We start from the raw sequence: 19,931 nt of genomic DNA on the forward strand, positions 1-19,931 counted from the left end.
TATATAGATCAAGCGACCAATTAAACAATTAGCATACACTTTGCAATTAATTAATTTAAGCATCAATCATGCAATTAAAACTCCAAATTTAAACTGGAGAGTTGAGAAACACACAGCCACGTGAACATTCAAACTGTACTTTATGGCTGTGGAAAATGCCTGAATGCTGGCAGATTTACAGTAAGAAAGAATACTTATTTTTAGGTCAATAATTTAAATATTAACGTTTGAAATAGATTATAATGTTAGGAAAATACTATTAATACCTGTTTGGTATATATACATAGTTACTTCCCTGTGGGCTTTCGTATGTGGAAAGGAAGAGCCTTACATTTTTCTTTCATATTTTCTTCATGTTGTGTCTGTGTAAAACTTTCTGTGTTATTTAGTTCTGCTTGTTAGTCTATACTAATTTTTAACTGCTTTTAGTGACTGGACTTCTTAGCTATTTAGACAGGTGGCTTTTCTACTAATCATTGCAACTGTGTTGAACAGATTTTTTTTTTTTTTTTTTCAGTTTTCCTGTAGTTTGTCACACTGTTTACCCGCCTGAGAGTTTTCTCTGCTTTTCAGCCAGCATTCCATAAACCTTTTCACAGTTGTTTGGTCTATGAGAAAATAGAAAGATACTGCTTGTTTGTCTTCGATCTAAAACGCAGTAGTCATAAATAAATCTTCACAAGTGGGCAAATACTACTTACTTCCAGCTTTATGAAGTCATGACACTTTACAGACTTTGGTATATTTTAATTTTATGTGCAGGTCAGTTAATGATGAAGTAAGACTCGCTGCTTTACTCTGAGGTTTTGGGGTTTTTTCTGCGATAGCAGGATGCACTGGGGCTTTGTTGGGACACACTGCCATGCACGCCACCGGTGGCTTTTTACGTCTGTTACTCCTGCCACAGCCGTGCCCCCTGGTTCCGTTTCTGCCGCGCTTAGCGGCCGGCACCGCCGGGCCGGCCTCGCTTGGCTGTCCGGCTTCCCCCCCGAATAAACTCCTTGTGTCGTCGTTTCAGCGACAACGTCAATGCCTACTGCCTGCACATTGCCGAGGACGACGGCGAGGTCGACACGGACTTCCCCCCCTTGGATTCCAACGAGCCCATTCACAAGTTTGGGTTCAGCACGCTGGCACTGGTTGAGAAGTACTCCTCGCCCGGCCTGGCGGCCAAGCAGTCGCTCTTCGTGCGCATGTGAGTACGGCCGGCGGCCCCCCGCCTCTCTCCCCTCCACTCCCCTCGCCTGAATTTGGTGAAATCGAGGGGGGGGGGCGCGTGTCCTGGCGGCTCTGGGCAGCCGATGCCCCGGCCCGGGGTCCGTCACGGGGCAGGGACGAGCTCGGGAGAGCCCGTCCCGCGGCCTCTGACCGGCGGGGGACACTCCGCTCCTGCACTCCCGCTGGTCAGTGTTGGGAAGTCAGAGCTCATAATTTTCGTTTTACTCCGGCCATGCTGCTTATTTATGAAAAAAATGCTCTGAATAATAATAATCTGTAATATGGCATACATTATATATCATATTATATCTAATATGACATATACAAGAATGCGCTCTGAAAGAGAGAGTTACAGTTACCAAGGCATTCACGTTGGATATCCAGAGCCCTTTTCAACAGGTATTAAGAACTGATCTGGCTAGTGACTTTTTAATTATTTTGGGAAAATGTATTGAATTTTAGCAGAAAGAAAAAGTGTGTTTGGGTATTGTACATATGAGAGACTTGAGAATCTTCATTCAAAGCCTGTAAGGCTGGCTGCTGGACTGAAAACCAAGCAATTTTAAATAGGAATAGTTGCAGAGTGCACTAATAACGGTGCAGCGGTTGAGGAGAGAAATAACAAGCAGTAAATAAGCTTGCCAGTTAGAGTAGGACTGAACAGAAGAATTTTGAAGAGGAAGACTCCCACCCGCCACTGAAACCTGAAGCTCTTTGGTTTGTAGCTCAACAAGATTTTCCTGTATCATTATCAATGAATTAGTGTTTGAGTGGTATGTACTGTGCTTGATCACTTTTATTTTTCCTTACTTGTGAATGAAGGATCTTTTAAGCATCTAGAAGGCCTTAGTTACTATAACAAAATACTAGTAGCATAAGCCACTTCTTACTTGGGAAAAATATTTCATATTTGGATCTCGTGAAATGAAAATTCTAATAGGGTTTTATTGGTTACTGGACATTTTTTTAATTTGTAAAGGATTACTTAGATTTCATAACCATACAGCTGCTTCCAGTTTGAATAATCAGTCGTTTAAAAAAAAAAATCTGACCTATTTAATTACATGTTTATATTCTTTATTGTGTACTGTGTTTCTTAGAGATGTTCTAACATGTCCTACTGAAAGAAATTTTCAGAAATCCCTTGTGTATTTCCCAAAGGCCCATTCACTTTACTCCACTGCATTAGGTCACTGGAGTATAAAATATTCTGTCAACAGTATTTACAAATAAGTTATTCAAGGTAAACATATTCTGCTGTGCTGAACTGGATGCAGCCATGTGGAAGGTGGTACAGGAGGAAATGAAGCAGGCTTGCCAGTCATACTACAAGGTCCATTTTTGGTTTGTGCAGGCTACAGTCACGCAGCTGAGCCAGGCAGCTGGCTTTTCTGCCTGTGGAATTGCGGAATATTTAGTTCCTTCCACCTGACTGAAGAATACTGCATGTTCTATCTGAAAGAGGGAGTATCTTTCACCTGTGTGCGTTTCTCTAGGGTCAATGCTATTGCCATGAAGTTGATTTTTTTTAATTTTATGATTCTGTGATTGTTTTATCTTCAAGGTCCTCCTGCATTTTTGGTATCCCCAGAAAAATACCAGCAGGTATATAGAAAATTCTATTCTAATTTTGTGCAATCAAAAAGGATCACAAGTGTTTATTTCAGGTAGACCAGTTAAGAGGCCCGTACCATTAGAAGATTCTAAATTGTTGATGATTTCTCCTGTGGAAGAAGTCCCCTTCCCTTCTCAGCAGCCTCCTACCTAAATCCCCATTGCCTGTACTCAGTATGGAAATAGGGATTAGTATTTAACTGCGGTGAACACATGTGGTCGTGAATTTTGGACGGTAGCTCAGAGGAGGTGGAACCAGTGCTCCCGCCTGGAGCCCAGGGCCTCAGCAGGGTCCTGGCCTGGCCAGCAGCTCTCTGACTCGTGCTTGTAGTGGGATTAATGTCCAGCTGCAAATCCTGCAAAAGAAATGTGAAATCTTTTCCTTTGACATAATTTGTGGTCCTGTGAGGACCTTTCTTCTAACTTGGGACGTCCTGCTGATTAGAAATCGGACAACTGCATCCTAAGAAGTAGTGCTTTTCTGAGAGGTGTTGGGCTTTTTTCCTGTGTGCACATGTTAATTTGAAATTGCTTGTACTTCCTGTGTAAATAGTTATTTGTAAATAGTTAGATTTAAATTAGAATTTTTAATGCATCCCCTAAAGTAGAGAATTACTTGATCATCACTTGATCAAAAGATTATTACTTCTGTGTGTTTAAATATGCATGCTGTCTTATTTTTGCAGGGGTTTGATGTAAATTCTACATCTTCTTCCTTTCCTGACATCCTACTACTGCACGTAATTGTGTTTTTATATTTTGCATCTCTTTTTTTTCCTCCTCATGCTGAAGTATTTCAGCTGCTGCTGTGTCAGGCTTGTGACTTGTAATGTTTATTAATATTGAATCACTGTTGAAAAAAAGTTGATGCTTGGGAGAAGCTTCATGATGAAGCATGGTGTTTTATTTCAGATCTCACCCATCCTGCACGTTGGATATATTTTCAGATGTTGTGCAGTTACCGAGCTGACAGTTATGGAAGCTCGCCAGGGACCCCGTTTCAGCAGGACATGTTTGAGCAGAAACAGTTTGCAGAACTTTATACACTTAAACTCCTGCCAAGGCAAACTCTTAGCCACTTGAGTTAGTTATAAATACCCAGTGGCAGTGGTTGGAAGTAGCCCACAGTGCATTTTATATTCTGAGCTGAATGTGAATGTCTTTGTGGCTATATAGAGTAGTAAATAATTGAGTTTGATTAGGGAGAGGGACCTCATTATCCCCCCACCTGTGCCCAGCTGGTAGGGGAGGGTCGAAATGAAGCCATTAGCTGTCTCTCTTACTGGCATCTCAAAGAGCTCAAATACATCTGTGTCTTATTTTCTTTTCTGGCACAATCAGTCGAGCAAGCTAAGCAGGCATGACCGAATTTGGCAAGTTCCAAGGACTCTGGCAAAGTTACACAAGGAGAAGACGGAGGGCAGTCATTCTGGCTTCTTACTGCCCATTAGTCTAGCGAGTTATGTTTTTGGAAAATGTCTGTTGTGGAAAGCAGCACTTTGTCCAGTGTCAAACACGGCGTTCGCAAACAGCCCTCTTTGATGTCGAGTAGGATTTGTCAGGAGGAGTCAAACAAAGCACGGCATTCATGTAATGCAGACTTCTTGAGATGATGGAGTAATACCTGAAAGATTCTGAACGAAGGTAGCTTAAAATAAATCTGTACTATCATTAGGGCTTTTTCCCCGGGAAATTTTATTATCGCAACTTGGCACACTCGATCTAATGGTGTTTCTAGGAGTTGTAGCTCAGCTGCCAGTTGGCACACAGATGAAATTTGGCATACAGCTCCTCTGCTCTGTAGCACTTTTCTTCTGTTTTGATATTATGTTTAAATTGCTTTGACTATTATATATGTATTTTTCAAAGCAGCACCTCTGCTATACCTCATAGATTAAGGCTTAAAGCATTTTTGAAGTATCAGCCTTTCATCGTACATGTACAAATTCAATTCAGAGCTTTGAAATGTTTTTTACTTAGATTACAGAAGCACTCCCCAAAAGGCCTGTTATCAGTTTTTGCATGGGTGTAGGTAATCTGCAAAGTATTTTTTAGAATATATATAAAATGCAAATTTTAGAAAGTTAATGTGGGTGCCAAAGTTAAGAAGATAGGCTCCCAGAATAGCGAATAGGGAGGGGTAGGGCCCAAAAAAGGAGTCAGAGCAGGAAGCTGACTTGTTAGATGTCTAATGATAGCTTATAGTAGTGTCAAAATACAGCAAATTAAACTCAAGAGCACGCAGTTATCCAAGGCTAACCTGAGGTGCACAAAAGCAAGATCATTTAGGCTCAGAATAAAAATTGTGGTTGGCATAGTTATTCTGGTTCATATCACTGCACACTTTATCTTAAAAATTACCCAGTTTAAGTTAAGTACATTGCGTCAGCTGGGCTTTTTAGTCTTAACTTTGACTTTGTGCTGGTCAAGTGGAAATCATTATTAGTCATTCACAGACACTTTAAACCGTGCCAGCCATTTTTTGCAGCAAGCTTTAAGTGCTATAAATTCCCCTTCAGTGTTTAAAAAAAAAAAATAAAAACCTTATAAATAATAAAATGTTCCAGATTGGAAAGGCGGCTTTTGGAAAAGTTTGTTTCTCATTCAGAACAGAAGCCTTTTGTGCTTTAAGTGCGGGGTTTTATTTTGTTGCACAAAGGGAGCCCATGGAGAGGGTGCTGCCTGTTTCCGTGCCGCCTCCGAGCACCTTCCCCCCCAGGCAACACCCCGGCGTCCGCCCGCCGAAGCTTTTGCCTCTTCTGTTGTTTTCTTTTTCCTCTTCTGAACCTTGCCACCCTGGCTCCAGCGCTGAGGCTGTAAAAGAAGATGGAAAGCCAAGTTACCGCAGAATGATCACTATCATTAACATTCACGGGTGGTTCACTTATCATTCCTGACTGCACAGACATGGCAGCCGTTATGAAACGTCCACAGGTGTAGCACGATGATACATATTACATTGTGCCACAATGGATTTATGTATTCTGTAACAAAAGAAAAGTGTAATGAAAAAATACAGAAGGTAATCCTTTATTCCTCCACTGCACAATTTATCAGTAATGCCTGTGGATGATAAGTGCCAGGGATTTCCTTTGCTTGATTTAACCTTGTCACCCAGGTATGTTTTTGCAAAATGACAGAAAATACAAGCTAAGGAATTTCTTTGGCTTCCAATTTGTAAGCAGCACTTTTAATTGATTGAATAGCATCTGCTTGTCTGTCCCGTTTTCTAGGGTGTTGACTTAAAATAAAGGTATCGCACGTTAGCAGAGTAAGCTAAAACATGTAATTTATAATCATAATTAAGGGTATGCTGGAATTAGGTTGAGTGGGGACAGTTCGTGCACATTATCAATGCAGAGCATAACGGGGAAGCTGGCAAGGGGCGGCGGGGTGTGTGTCTCTCCCAGAGGAGCCTCGGCGTGCTGCCTCCACAGACGGCTGGCGGTGTTTGGGGCGGCGGGGGGCGAGGGTGGCTCCGAGGCTCCGTGCCGCTGCGCCCCGGCACGCCGGCCTGGCCCCAGCGTGGCGGCAGGGACTCGTCGGTCGGGGCTGGGACCCCCTCGGCTCAGGTCTGGGGGTTCGGGGAGTGCCAGGACGTCGCCGTTGAGGTTCGGCGCTGTGTTGCCAGCGTCGGCCAGCGCGGCGCGCTCGGTGAGCTGGAGCGGAGCAAGGGGGGGATCGTGCGTCTGAGCTGGGACGGGTGTTTCGCACCCACTGGCTCTGCTCCAGAGCAAATACCCAAAAAGTTTACAAATGCGGGGTGCGCTTTGCATTTCACTGCTCTTGCCAAAGTCTCGCTTGCCGGGTAGCACACTAAATATAGTAAAACACAGAGGTTTTTCTTATTTTGCTTTGATCAGTAAAATAAACTTTTTGAGATTGTTCTGGGATGAGGTCCAGGTTCTGAGGCAAAGAATGGCCGTGGCTCAGGCATGAGGTAGTAATAGAGTGTCAGGAAAATTAGTCTGACAGTTCTCAGGCCAGCTGCTCAATAGAAAGAATCAACCAAGCCGGGGATGGCCTGAAACGTGAGCGGGATCAGCAGCAGCATGTGCTCCGTAGCAGCTGAGGTGTCGGGAATCAAAAGACGATCTTCCATTTTCGGGAGGTTCCAGATGGGTGTCGGTGTGAGCAGCCCCGAGCTGGGTCAGTCACCACCGGCGGCTTCGCGCCCTGTGGGGTGCGGGGCTGGTCCCCGGGGTCAGCTGCGGGCCCTGCCTGGCTTCTGGGAAAGCACGTTTGAAAAACATCTCGTACTAAGGGGGGGAAAAAAAAAAAAAATGTTGTGGCTCCAGTTGCTTTGGCCATAGAAAGTTTTGGAAGACTTTCTTCACCTTTGCTGGCTTTTTTTTCCTACAGTATTTTAATTTGTTTTCCTGTGTTTTGGTTGCAGCTCTCTGGAAACCTTCTTTCTGTATTGCAGAACATTGTATGAATTACCTGAAGGCACCAGATGTCTTTTGAATCGGTGCTCTGAGGGTTGGGTCCAGTGTGCAAGGCTTTTCTTGTAGCGCTTCATTGACAAACATTGTGCCGTTTAAATAAAAGCACAAAGGCAGTTTCCTTTTTGTAATTAGAGTATAATTGTCTAAGAGCTTTTTCACTTGACAAAAATCACTAAATTTAGCTCAGCAGGTCAGCTTGGACGAGAGCTGTAATGACTTTGGGAGGCGAGGTGAACGGCCAGGAAGCTGCTGGGCAAAGGCGAGGTGGTGTGAGGTGCTCGGGCACGGTGCAGGGCTCCGTAGCAGCTTCAGGGAAGATTTGCTCATCGGTGAAGGGTTCAGGAGGGTCCCTGCTCGCTGTAGGGCATTAGCCAAAGCCCCTGAATCCTCGGGCAGTCCCGGGGGTGGCCACCGCACCGCTGCCGACGTGGGAGGTGCCTCCTTCGTGTGGAGCAGGCGGCTCAGTTCTGCTCGTTGTGTGTTAAACCCATGGCAGAAATAGAGAGGGGAAAAAGGCGATGCATGAAAAGGTTGGGAATATTTGGTTTGAAGACGAGTAAGATAGAGTTATAAATAATAAATGGTCTAGAGAACATAAATTTGGGGCTTTTAGGCAGTTTCATTTTGCCAGGAACAAAGGGAATGGAGAATGAAATTCAGATGAGACTTAACTCACAACTGCTGAGAAGGAAACGCCGGTTTATGCCAGTGACTTGGGGGGCGAGGAGCCGGGGGGCGAGCTGCCCCAGGAGCGGGGGGATGCGCTGAACGCAGACCCACTCTGGCACGTTCCTTACAGCGTGGCAGGCGTTTTTATTTTCTGTAACGCATAAATGACCACCCCGGGTGGGATTTCTTGACCGGCTCCTCCGGCTGCCCCAGCCGCTCGGGGCAGACGAGGTGGAGCTGAGGGGGGGGGTGAGGTGCTCTGGGCGGGGAGCGGGGCAGGAGGGGCCAGCGAGTGCTGTGACAGCCCCCAGCACAGCGGGCAGCAGGTGCCCCCAGCCGGGAGTTGGCTGGCCACCGTGGCTGCAGAGCGGCCAGGAGTAAGTGTTAATGTACGGCGAGGGCTTGGGGATGTCATTTATCCACCTGGGCTGGGTCACGGCGTGGGCTGGGGATGCCACATCGGGAGGGGGCTGAGCTCAAACTTGTATTCCCAGCGTTTGGGTCTTAAAGTGACATGTCATATGGCCTTGTTTGTGACACTGTAATTGTGTTGCTTGGATTGCTTCTGACTGCCAGTTGCTTTTAAAAATATTCCAGCTGTGATACTCATATAGAGCTCTACTCCCTGATTAAAATTCCTAGTTGCCAGATACAAAGCTCCTCCTCCTGTCTAAATAGCTTTGCAAAACAGTTTTTTTCCATGCAGTGCAAATCTCTCCCTGTGGGTGCCCAGCAGCTCTCAAATTTCTGTACTAACTGTCTGCAGTGACATCTACTGACACGAGCGGAGATTGACTGCAGGGTCTAAGGGGCAAAATTTACTGCTAGATTAATCCAGCCTCTCTTCTATTCTATTGTCATCTTCTCTGCTCCCCCAGCGATGCCCCTCCCGGCGTTCGGCCGGCGGTATCTGCCGTAACCGCCCCCGTGCCGTTCACCCAGCTCCCCCGCGCGCGGCCGGGCCAAGGGCCCCGCTGTCCCCAGCCTTCCCGGGAGACTCTGTGCCACGGTGTCCACAAAAACGGGTCCAAAGGAAGCACGTTCCTTACGCCTGAAATAATGCTGTGCGGTTCTCGTGCCGAAAAGCTGCTGTTGTTTCTCCGAGTGCTCTTCCGCTTCTCCGTAACGATTCCTTCCGCCGGCCGGGTGTGAAAGCGGCAGAGCAAACTGTTTCTCCTGTTTGCACTGCGGAACGCCTCGCAGCTGCTCCGTAATGGGCGGGGGGGAGCTCCACAGGTACACTTGCTCATTTTTCTTTTTTAATGACGAACACAAACTGATCAAAAATAAAGATAAATTAGGAAAAGCCCTACACCCCTTGAATCTCAACCCAGTTTCTCCATTTTTGTCCCTGCCTTTTTAAGGGAGTTTGCTCAGTTTCTCCTTTCACCTTAATTTTATAGCACAACTTTGTTAATTGTTGTGCCTAACAAGTCCTTTGCTTGAAACTAATGAAAATTGCAGTGAGCTGCCTGATGATGATTATTTTGTAAAAATGCGTGTGCATCTGTCTTGCAGAAATGCTGCTCATGGATTCTCACTTATTCAGGTGGACAGTATGAAGGTCACCATGAAGGATATCTTACAAAAGGCCTTAAAGAGAAGGAAGGGATCACAGAGAGGCTCAGGTGGGTTATTTATCGTATTTTCTAGAGGGCAGGGTATTCTTCCATGAGCATATTTTATATCTCTTTTTAACTGTTGTGAAAGATGCTCCATTTTTTTTCAGTGGGTATTGTGATTTTCAGCACCACTCAAAAGCGGTTCTGTGCGCAGGTTTGTGTTCTAGATACTGGCGAAAAGCAGGCAGTGGAGGAGCTGCATAATGTTTGCTGCAGAGCAGTATATCCATTACTGCAAATATTTATTTATGACAACAAAGCTATTTGCATTCAGGTCCAGCTTGTGGTAATTTGAGATGATGGGCAGAAGTACAGTAAGACCAGTCCTTGACAGAATTTGTATACTTTTAAATTATCTAAGAAAATGATGCTTACTGTGATTTTAAATAATTTAAAGGATTCATCATTATTTGTAGAGAAAAAGAAAGATTTACTTTGTGCAACATTGTCAAAATAGTACTATTATAGTTAAGACATATCAACGTTTTGAAAAAAAAAAAAAGAAAATTTACAGCACTTGCATTTATATTTTAGAGCAATGCTTTTCCAGGGTGTAAATGTGCATTCACATACATGTTAGTGTATATATTTCAAAAGTATAAGGCTGAGAGATCTTTCCAGCAACAAGAAATAATTACTGTGAGAAATTGCACCGTCTTGTCACGCAACAAAGGAACTTTAATATAAACCTATCTATATACTAGGTAAAGATAAGGATCTTGTCTTTGTAAATGAATGAAACCTCTTTATATACCCTTAGTTTTAACTATGGGAAAAGAAAATAAACCCTGTTCTCTTTAGAAAAAGTAGCTCAGTGCAGTTTTTAAACGAGTGTATAATCTGTCATGGATTTAATTAGCTATCTTCAGATGAGAGCTGAAGTTTTAATAAAAGTTAGAAGAGATAACACAGTGAAGGACACGGATGAGCTGTCTCAAGGCCATATTCCAGGGGAACGATAAGAGCTGTAAAAAATGGCAGAGGAGAGCAATTGAATGAAGCAATGAAAATCTGATTCTCGTAAAAAAAAAAAAAAAAAAGAAAAAAAAAAAATGCGGGGGGAGCGCGAGAGCTGCCGGTGGGGTGGTTGTGGATGAGGCCCGGCAGCGTCTGCAGCAATTTGGCCGCTGGCCAGGAGTCATTGTTCACCCTGGCTGGGGTGGCTCCGGCCAGATGTGCCAACTGCACGTTGCGGCTTCTGCCAGCTGACTGCGCCGTTTGATAACCAGCTCTCTGGATGCCCATCACTGGCCGCAGAGATAGAATTAAATGATGATGATCTTCCCACAAGTTGGGAGAGGAAACAATGCATATAAATCTTGATTTCATCTCAGCGTGAGAAGTCTTTATCCATCATCACTCATAATGAACAAGTCGTTAGCTGCGATGAATGGTGTTCTGTTTTTTTCAAACACCTCTTTTGTTCACTTTTTGGGTGACTTTTATTTATTTCCTGGGGTCAGATTTCTCTTCCCAGAAGGGAGGTGGCTGAAAGATTCACTTAGCTCAGTCTTTAAACGACTTTCCTCCTTGGTGTAACAGATGTTTTACTCATTGTCCATTTGAAATTTGGTTTTACTTTTATTTTCTTACTTTTGCTCAGTAGTTTAGAAATTGAATGGAGCTGTCGTTTATTCCTTCAACTAATACATTCATTTCTACTGTCTTGGCGCTCCTGCTCAGAAACCTTTGCAGTGACAGGGTATGTAAATATGTATGTATCATCTGGGGCTTTTTTAATTGTATCAGAAATAATTTTAATTTACTTTTTATAAATTATCCATGTGGCAGCTCACTTCTTTGAGATATGACCATCATCCCTGCTGTGCACATAACCACAGCAGAATGCACGACTGAAATCCTTTCGGTTACTTACTGGTATAGATACTTTTGAACATGTAATTGGATTTCGTGAAGCAGCCAGTGCTGCTTACAGATTTCAGTTTAAGTTTGTGTATAGATACATTCAGAATTAGGGCCTGCAGTTGTAAACTTCATGAATTGAAGTCGCTGCGAGAAGAGTGATCACTCTAGGGAAAGGTTTCTGCTTAAATTCCCGTATTACTGACTTGCATAAATGAAATACTCATTTTTTGGTTTATTTTTTAAATGTTGGTGGGCATTCGTAACGGATTATTGAAATTGTAGTGTAATACTGGCACATGGGTGAAGGGACTTCTCAGATTAGGTATTTATGTATTAAATTGGGAAATCACAAATTAAACTTTTTTATTAACATTATCTTCCCTTATCCAAAACTTCCCTTATTCCCAGTTACTTCCCTTATCCAAAACTGATTCATCAGTCAGCAGACTTGGGGCCAGGAGGTTTTGGAGGGTCCTGCCTGTCGTCTTTAAAGGGGCAGAAATGGCAAGTGTGGGCGCGGAGGGTCCGCCACGAGCCCGTGGCAGCCCCGGCGGGGGTGGGGGGATGCTGCCCGCCAGGACTGGGAGCCCTCGGGATGCTGCTGCGACGAGAGGCTGGAGCAGGAGTCAGGAAAGATTTTGTCATCGCTCTTCATCTCCCACCAGGTTCTTCATATTTGGAGTGGATATGCTTCTTACTGTCGTTGGGAGATGCAGAGATAAATGGAATTTAAGGAGAGATTATTAGCACAGTATGGTCCTGTGCCATTGTAGTTCAGGTCATTATTAAGCAGTGGATTAGGATGACAAAGTTCTGAATAAAAGATAAGACATAATTTAGGAAAAACGTTTCTTCTCATTCAGCAATGCTTCCTTTTAAGTTGATTGTTCTGATTTTTAAAACATATGAACCAAAAATAGACTTAGCATGTTTATTTAAAGCTTCTGCAATAGTATAAAACTGAAATGCCTATGAACAGTTCTGCACATTTTCAGTGTGCCACCAGACCAGTCTTCACAGGACAAATGAATTTATTATGTTTACAGCTTATGCTGTTTTCAAGTACTTGTATAAGAAACCGCTTTCTGACCTATTTCCACCGCTGACTTCCATGACATTTTTCAAACTGGTCACATGTTTGTAGGAAAACACAAACCTTGCTTGGTTGTTTTGGGTGAGGAATAAATCGAAGCATTTCTGTTGTGTAGTCAGGAAGGGGATGTTCCGGCATGACCAGGGCTAAAATATTAGGCTAGTTTTCTCTAATTATTTTATTCAGCCAGTAGTTGCATCTTACAAGCAGGTTTTTCAACAAGCAGTTGAGTCACAAGCGCCTGAAAATCCACATGGCTCAGCCACCTCTGTGAGTCGATGACCTGCTGAGCTCCTCTGGTTTTGGCTTTTGTTTCGGAGTGCCGTTGCCATCCTGGCAGCTGCCAGCCCTTGCCCACCGCCCCGAGCACGAGGCTGATAACGGCACGGGAAGTTTCTCTTGGCGAAGGCTCGCGCGCAGCCCAGGTTTCCGCACGCGTAGCTGTAGTGTGAACTGTGTCTGTAGAAAATAATAGTATCAGTGTGTTTATTTCAAGATCCCATTTGTTGGAAAGACTAAAGCTGAATAAAGACCTTTTACTGCAAAATAACTTCAAGCCAGAGATTATTTGTTGCAGGAAGATACAGGTCAGTAGAAGGAGATAAGGTTGGGTACAACCTTTGTTTCATAGCGGTAGGAAAGAAATTGAAGCAATATTCTGATTGTGCCTAGCTCTATTTAGATATTATCTTAGATAAAATTATTGCAAACTATTCAAACGATTCCACGTTCCTTGCAGTTTTCCCTTCTCGGTGTCACAAGTCTTTTGCCTTAGAGGTGTGAACTCTGCCCATCTTTCCGTAGCAATTTTTGAGTCAATCAGCGGGAAATGCAGGTGGTTAAACACCCCGGGCGCGCTATCGCAGAGAGAACCGCGGCCCTTCCGTCGCTGCGCAGGGGCCGGTTGCGGTGCGGCAGTGCCGGGGGGCCCGGGGGCCGTCCCGCAGCGGGGGGGCACGGCAGTGCTGTACCACCCCCCACCACCGGCCCAGAGAGCCGACGGGACGGAGGACGTGGGGCTGGCTGCGAGTTCGGGGGAAGCCTGTAACAACCAGTCAGTGCTGCGTACTGGAGGAGATAAATCTGCAGAGGAAATTGTTGAGGCAGATGTTTAATTAGTTGGAGTCAGGCTGGATAAATCAGGATAGGAACTGTCTATGCAGATATGCTGGTGTGCCTTCCTTTTCTCTGGGCTGGTTTCATTGTCTGCAAAAACTAACTGTTCTTTTTGCTTAGGAAAGAAGCAGCAAAAACAGTCATACAACCTCTCTGTTATTGTAATGGATTCCCTTGTGTACAGTCATAAAATAGAAAATGTAATTGATGTTTTCTTACGGTAATGAAAAATAACTAAGTAGAATACTTTATCATCAATTTGTTTAACCTATTGCATGCTCAGCAGCATGTATTGCACATGCATATTTTACGTGAGAGCTGGAAATAAAACACTCTTGGGTGTGGAATGAGCTCTCAGAGGAGGCTGGTGTAATCCAGCGATGGACCACCTCGAGGGGGGCCCGGTGGCATCGCTCGTGCAAGGGATTTTTCTCAGAATAGCCAGAAGGGGAGGGAGGAGGCTGAGGACGGGTGATGTCCTCACCGTGGCCGGCGGTGAGCGGCCCATCCTGAGCTCACCCGCGAGGAGAGGAAAGCCGAGGGCTCCCGGGGTGCTGCGGGACCTCGCTGTGCGTATCGCGCTGGCCTGGGCGGCGCTGAGACGCTGGGACAAAGGCCCCGTGGAGCACCCCAGCACCCACAGATAGTTTAAGGATTGCTTTGTATAGACTTGCCAGGTCTTAGATCTCTTCGAGAACGGTTTTGAACGCGGTGAGCACTCCAGCAGCTGATGGTTTAAATATAAAACTGGTCTGCAGTGTGGCAGATCTACAGAAAGGGAATCACATGCTTGAAATCATGAGCATGAGAACTTCTTGTTCTTCCTGAATTTATCAGTGAAAATATCAGATGTGGTGCTGCCTGGGTTTTGGACAGCTATAATAATGGAGTCTCGAAAAGCCTTTTTAGAAAGTGAAATTTGGGTGTTTCAGTACTCGGTATAATTCTGCTCCCTAGAAATCAACGAGAGTCTTAATGTTAACTTCTAAAAGAGGTGGACAGTAGGCATGCTTTTAAAATCCCCCCCCTCGTGCTTTGCAGAGAAAGTTTTGTAGGTCATATAGATCATGTTGCACAACTGCAAAATACCATTATCAGTATAACTTGATTTGTTTTACTGCTAAATGTTTTTCTTACGCAATCAATCTGGTGTGTATTTCTGCTGGTCTTATTTTCACCCAATACTTACATATTACGCACTTAGCCTAGGAATTTAGGTTCTGGTAGATGTGCATTTTAAATCCTGCTTTTTAAGAAGGCTCTCAGTTGGACCAAGGAAAGCACGTTTTTTCCAAGATGAAATGCAGAGACCCTTATGTTCAGATACCACAGCTCAGCTAAGACTGGGTCTGACAGCAACCCACAATGTGCAAGTAGATCTTATCAGGCTTTTTATATCTGCACTAAAGCCCGCATTCAGTATTTTCTATAAAACATGTTTGCATGGCTTACAATTTTAAGAACATAAAAAAAAATGATGACTTCATTCTTGATACTTTGTGTATCTTGATGCCATGGTGATTCTCAAATTAAATATGTGCAGGAACTATATGTACACTTGAAAGTTATCTTCCTCGCCTTTGAGCTGTCTCATTCCTTTTGCTGTTCAACAAATATATTCTCTGGGATGCCAGTTGCCTTTACCTCCAGAGCTTGACTGAATGGACTATAAATACTAATGTGAAGTAAGTAAGAATGCAGAGAGAACGTGTACCGAGGCTTTGTTTTCAAACAAATTAAGCATTGATGTCAGAATATAAAAACTGAATGTTGTTAGAAGAAAATGAGAGACAAAACTAAACGATGTAAAATGCTGAAATGTTAGAATAATCCTGCCTGTTTCTGGTCTGTGTCAGCCTCTCTTCATTTGAAATTTCTTGTGAACAGAGAAGCCTTGTCTGATTAGTCTTGTCTGATTTGAAGTAGAAATTCTTTGCAGGGTGAACAGGCTACTGATTATTATTTAATAGCTGCTTCAAACTGCAGACATCCCTGAACCACAAATGCTCAATCCTTTTAAGAACAAAATGCTATACAAGTTTAATTGTTATAAACAATACCTTCTGCCAACATTTCACAGACATGACCTGTATTTTCCGTAGGTTAGAGTGAAAGTTATTAACTTAGTATTCTGTTCAGTTTGGAGAAAGACTAATACTTTTTCTATAAATGAAAACAGCTGCTTTACAGTAACATTCAAGTCCCTAACAGCTGTCAACTAGTGCTTTTTGCATTCTGTAAAATGTGCAAAGTGACCAAAAATAGTCTAAAATAATCCTACTATTCTGGTTAAGTGTATTATCTCACTGCCACAGGAAGCTGAAAAATAAGGAAAAAAGAAAAACTAAAGAAACAGGGATAGGACACAAAAATAAAAGTCTCCATATCGTATTTTAGTCTCTACAAATGGAATCAAAGGAATTAGCGCTGCAAAGGCCGGTTAAAATAATCTGTTCCATCAGCTGGTAACTCAGAGCACAATCTATTACAAACCCATGTTTGGCAATGGTGTATTATTCCTGTGCTTCAGATGTGTTCACACAAAGCTGTTAAGTTATCCTTCAGAACTTGGAGAACAGAAGCTCAAAATGCAGTGCTGCATGAGGCTCCTCTTCCGCTCAGAAAGCCACTAGGGAGAAGAGATCGGATTTTTGTTTGCAAATTCACTTTCCTAACATGCTGCTTTTAATGTCAGACTTCTTGTCCTAAACATGCTTCTGAATGTTTATAAACACATCCAATTCAACACTTACGCGGGCCATAGGCAAAAGTGGCAAGGCAAAGATACTACTTGTGTGATAAACAGCTTATTGTCGAGCCCCCCGCCAGGCCCAGGGGGAGTCGCGCAGATGCCGGCTGTCGCGCCGAAGGTTTTCCTTGAAGCCTGTCCCACGGTTTTCTTATTCCTGGAGCATCTCAGCGGTTACGGTCGTAGATACTTGGTCTTGACGCTGTGGTGCTGTGTTGGATTTGCCTTGTTCCCCCCTCCCGCAGACGCTCCGGAGAGAGGGGGAGGACGGGAGCAGCGCGGGCCGGGCTGGCAGCACAGGACTGGAGCCGTTCGTAACGGGCAGGCTCGCTCCCTCCGTGGAGCAGGTCGTCTTCAGCCGTGAAGGCAAATAGATTTGGGGGGGTGTTGCGCAGCAAATCTGGTAACCAGAGCGGGGGCCCGGGGGCCCTGTCGCATGTGCAGAATGGCTCTCCTGGGCCCCGGACTTCAAACGCGGAATCTGCTTCCTAGCACGCGCGCATCTCCGGTTTAATTTCTGAATTACTGAAGATCAGGTCTCTAAAGAAATGGAACAGAGTGACTTTTAAAAACACCCCTAATAACCCCCAAAACGGAATATAACCCCTTGTAAGTTCTTAAATAGATTAAACTCCTTGGACTCCAATGTGTTGGTTGCCTTGAGTTGCGCGTTGGCATTAATGAAAAATTCTCTTGTTATTCTCCATCAAGAAATGTTTTTCTCCCATCGGAGGCTGAAGGCCATGGCGCCCGGCTGCGGGCAGTGCCCAGGGGCCCTTGCTGTGAGTCTCGGCGGGAGCGGGATCTGCCGGGGGGCCCAGCCCCAGCCCCCGCCTGGCGCAGGGCGGGTGTCCCAGCCGCGTCCCTCGCGGCTCTCGTTTCCAAGGGGGTGGTTGTGCGGGGAGGGGAAGGGGAAGGATGGGGCAAAGTGCTAATTGCGAGCATTGTTTGGATGGTGCCTGCTCTCCCAGTTCAGGGTGGGGGCTAGCAGGGGTTGGAAGGCGCAGGAGGGGGGGAACTAGGGGGCTGTGGGTGTTGAGGCCGGGAAAGTGCCCTTACAGTCCTTCCTGGGGCAGGGCAGCGCGCTGCAGGGCTGGCACTGCGGCAGGGGGAGTATTTTTATTGCACGTATGGATGCATGTATTTATATAGATAAAAAAGGAGAATGAGGGAGATAAAAGAAACTATGCAAAACCACAGCCCTGTGATTAAAGCATTTTTAAGAGTTGAACCACAATTAGAATAAACTGTCATTAAAGTTTGATACTGTCATTGAGTGATGGTAACTGAGGAGTTTAAATTTAAAAGTAAATATGTTAGAGTAGGCGATGCATATGTTTGCTCTGACTCTTAAGGAGATGGAAGCCCCAGCATCTGTGACAGTGAAAAGCCAATTAATTTGTATTTCCATGTGTTTACATGCATGCTTTTCTGCTTAATGGTAATTTTGAGTTTCTTTGGCTTTCAGTGCTTTGTTTTGGATAATTACAGCATCCCTGCAGAGTCTTCTGCCCCCAGTTACGAATGGTTTTACCTGGAAATACTTCAGGAATCCTGGCTTTCCTTGCATTAAGCTGTTTATATTAGCAGGGTTTAAATTAAAAAGAGCATCGGCGTTTTCAGCTCCGTGGTCAGGACTCTCCTGCAGCTCGCGCCCCTTTCACCAGAGAGGCGATGTAGTAACCAGGGTGTAGGTGTAGGTGTGTGTGCCGTGCGTGTCCCCCCGGCTCGGGCGGGAGCGCGGGGGGGCCGGCCGGTCCCTCGGGCTGGGGCTTCGCTCGCTCTCTGCCGTGGGGCGCCTCAGGGAACAGGGAAGGATCGCTTGCTTGGGGGGTTTTGCGGCAGATTTCCCTCCGCAGGGTTGGTGGTGTGCAGGGTGAGCCCCTCCGTGCAGGCGAGGGTGCGGTAGAGGCTGCTTGAAATGATTTCCTTCTGCCTACAAACTCCATCTCCGTTTTGCAGCGGTAATAATTTATTTCAGCGAGCGCTTTCTCACCAGCCTGCTGATGCTGAGCAGACACTGATGTGACGGGGGGACAGGGCTGTTGGTGTACGTGGAACAGCTCATCGGGAATAAAGTTTGTGAATAGTTTGTCAGAGGACAAATAGCTCCTTAGTCCTGGGCGTTTGGGCTTGATGGGCTTCTGGACGTCGGCCTGAATGGCTGGGGAAAATCTTCCATGCCTGGCCTCTGAAATGAAATATTGAACTGTGAGTCTATTTTAGAGCCGTCGGTATTGAAATCACGCCTCTGTTGGTTCTTCTGGGTTAGTGCTAAAGCTGTAGTTACGTGGCATTTTAGACTCTGCCATTCGGTGTTTGGATGATAGAGACTTGTTTGTTTCTTCTGTCCACTCCGATGAAAGAGGACCCCGCTGGTGCACCCGTGGGCCGCCTCTCCTTCCCGCCAGGTTTCCGCGGAGCCCGGCACGCACCCGCCGGGCGGTTGCCTCGGCCCTGGCCGCGGCGCTGCTCCCGTCCTGCCGCTGGAACCGCGGCGGAGGGCTGGGGCGCTCGGCTTGGCCTGCGCCAGGCCGCCAGCGGGCCTGGGGCCGCCCTGGGCCGGGAGCCCGCGCAGCCCCTCGCCCTGCCCTCCTCCTGAGCGTGTGACTGAAAAAAACAATCCGTGTGTTGTAGTGCTGTGCTAGGTACCTTGCCTCACGGGTCAAACGTGATGATTTCTTCCTCCTTTCAACTTTATTTGGAGCTGTACGTTGCTAATGCAAAAAAAAAAAATAGAAGTCTATAGTAGCAGTTAAATGAAGCGCTCCTGTTAATATTCTGCAAAGACTGGTTTGCTGCTAGTTATGCTGCATGTTTTCTAGTCTACAAAAAAGCAATACATAAATGAAGTGTTTGTTTCTTTTTGAGAGGCTTTTGACTAAATTCTTTAATTTCACTGGCTGTCAAGGTAGTGTTAAGTAAAATGGGTTTGAACTGCTGTAGTTTTTGTGTACTGGACTAGATGTCAGAAACCTTTGCCATCACTGGAAATTCTGTCACTCTGGATTTACTATCTGTTTCCCACAGCTGAATTCTTAAGCAGTGTGATTTAACACCTTGGCTCTCCATCAGCCGGTCCTGGCATTTATTTGAATGCATTACACCACTGGTTTCCATAAACTATTTTACAATTGTTTCATATAAATGACTGTTTATTTGTACGAAAACCATCTGTATTTCTGCAGAAAGCTGCAGATAACTGTATGTAAAATTCAGTAATGTCACAACAGTGCAAGTTAAGAAAAAACAGATTGGACTTAAAAAAAAGTCTCATGCTTGTGCATGATGTTAAAAGTTTGGTATCACTATTTAAATATCTTTATTTATTAACCAATATTTGCATTTGTAATGATAAAGTCTTTATTCCGCTTCAGAGGTGTTGAGGGGCTTTGGGGATTTTTAACGGATAAACAGATTTAAGACGTCCTCATAGCAGTAGGATTTGAGATGTAAACATTCTGGCTTTACAGCCATTTCCTCTCAAACTGTTTACATATTTTCTGTTGTTTTATTGTCATTGCCAAGCACACAAT

General features: G+C 44.9%; 1 protein-coding gene across 5 annotated transcripts in view; it reads left to right on the forward strand.

The window, feature by feature from the left end:
* Positions 1-19,931, forward strand: part of MAPKAP1 (MAPK associated protein 1) — a 104,683-nt gene that overhangs the window by 49,319 nt on the left and 35,433 nt on the right. For all 5 annotated transcript variants that reach the window (XM_042786664.1, XM_042786668.1, XM_042786667.1 and 2 more), the window contains 2 exons: positions 1,019-1,195; positions 9,468-9,577. In XM_042786664.1, the coding sequence (XP_042642598.1) occupies positions 1,019-1,195; positions 9,468-9,577 (287 nt within the window). The remainder of the gene's footprint in view (positions 1-1,018; positions 1,196-9,467; positions 9,578-19,931) is intronic.

The sequence above is a fragment of the Tyto alba genome, unplaced genomic scaffold, assembly GCF_018691265.1.
Source record: "Tyto alba isolate M040663 unplaced genomic scaffold, T.alba_DEE_v4.0 Super-Scaffold_11, whole genome shotgun sequence".
NCBI lineage: Eukaryota > Metazoa > Chordata > Aves > Strigiformes > Tytonidae > Tyto > Tyto alba.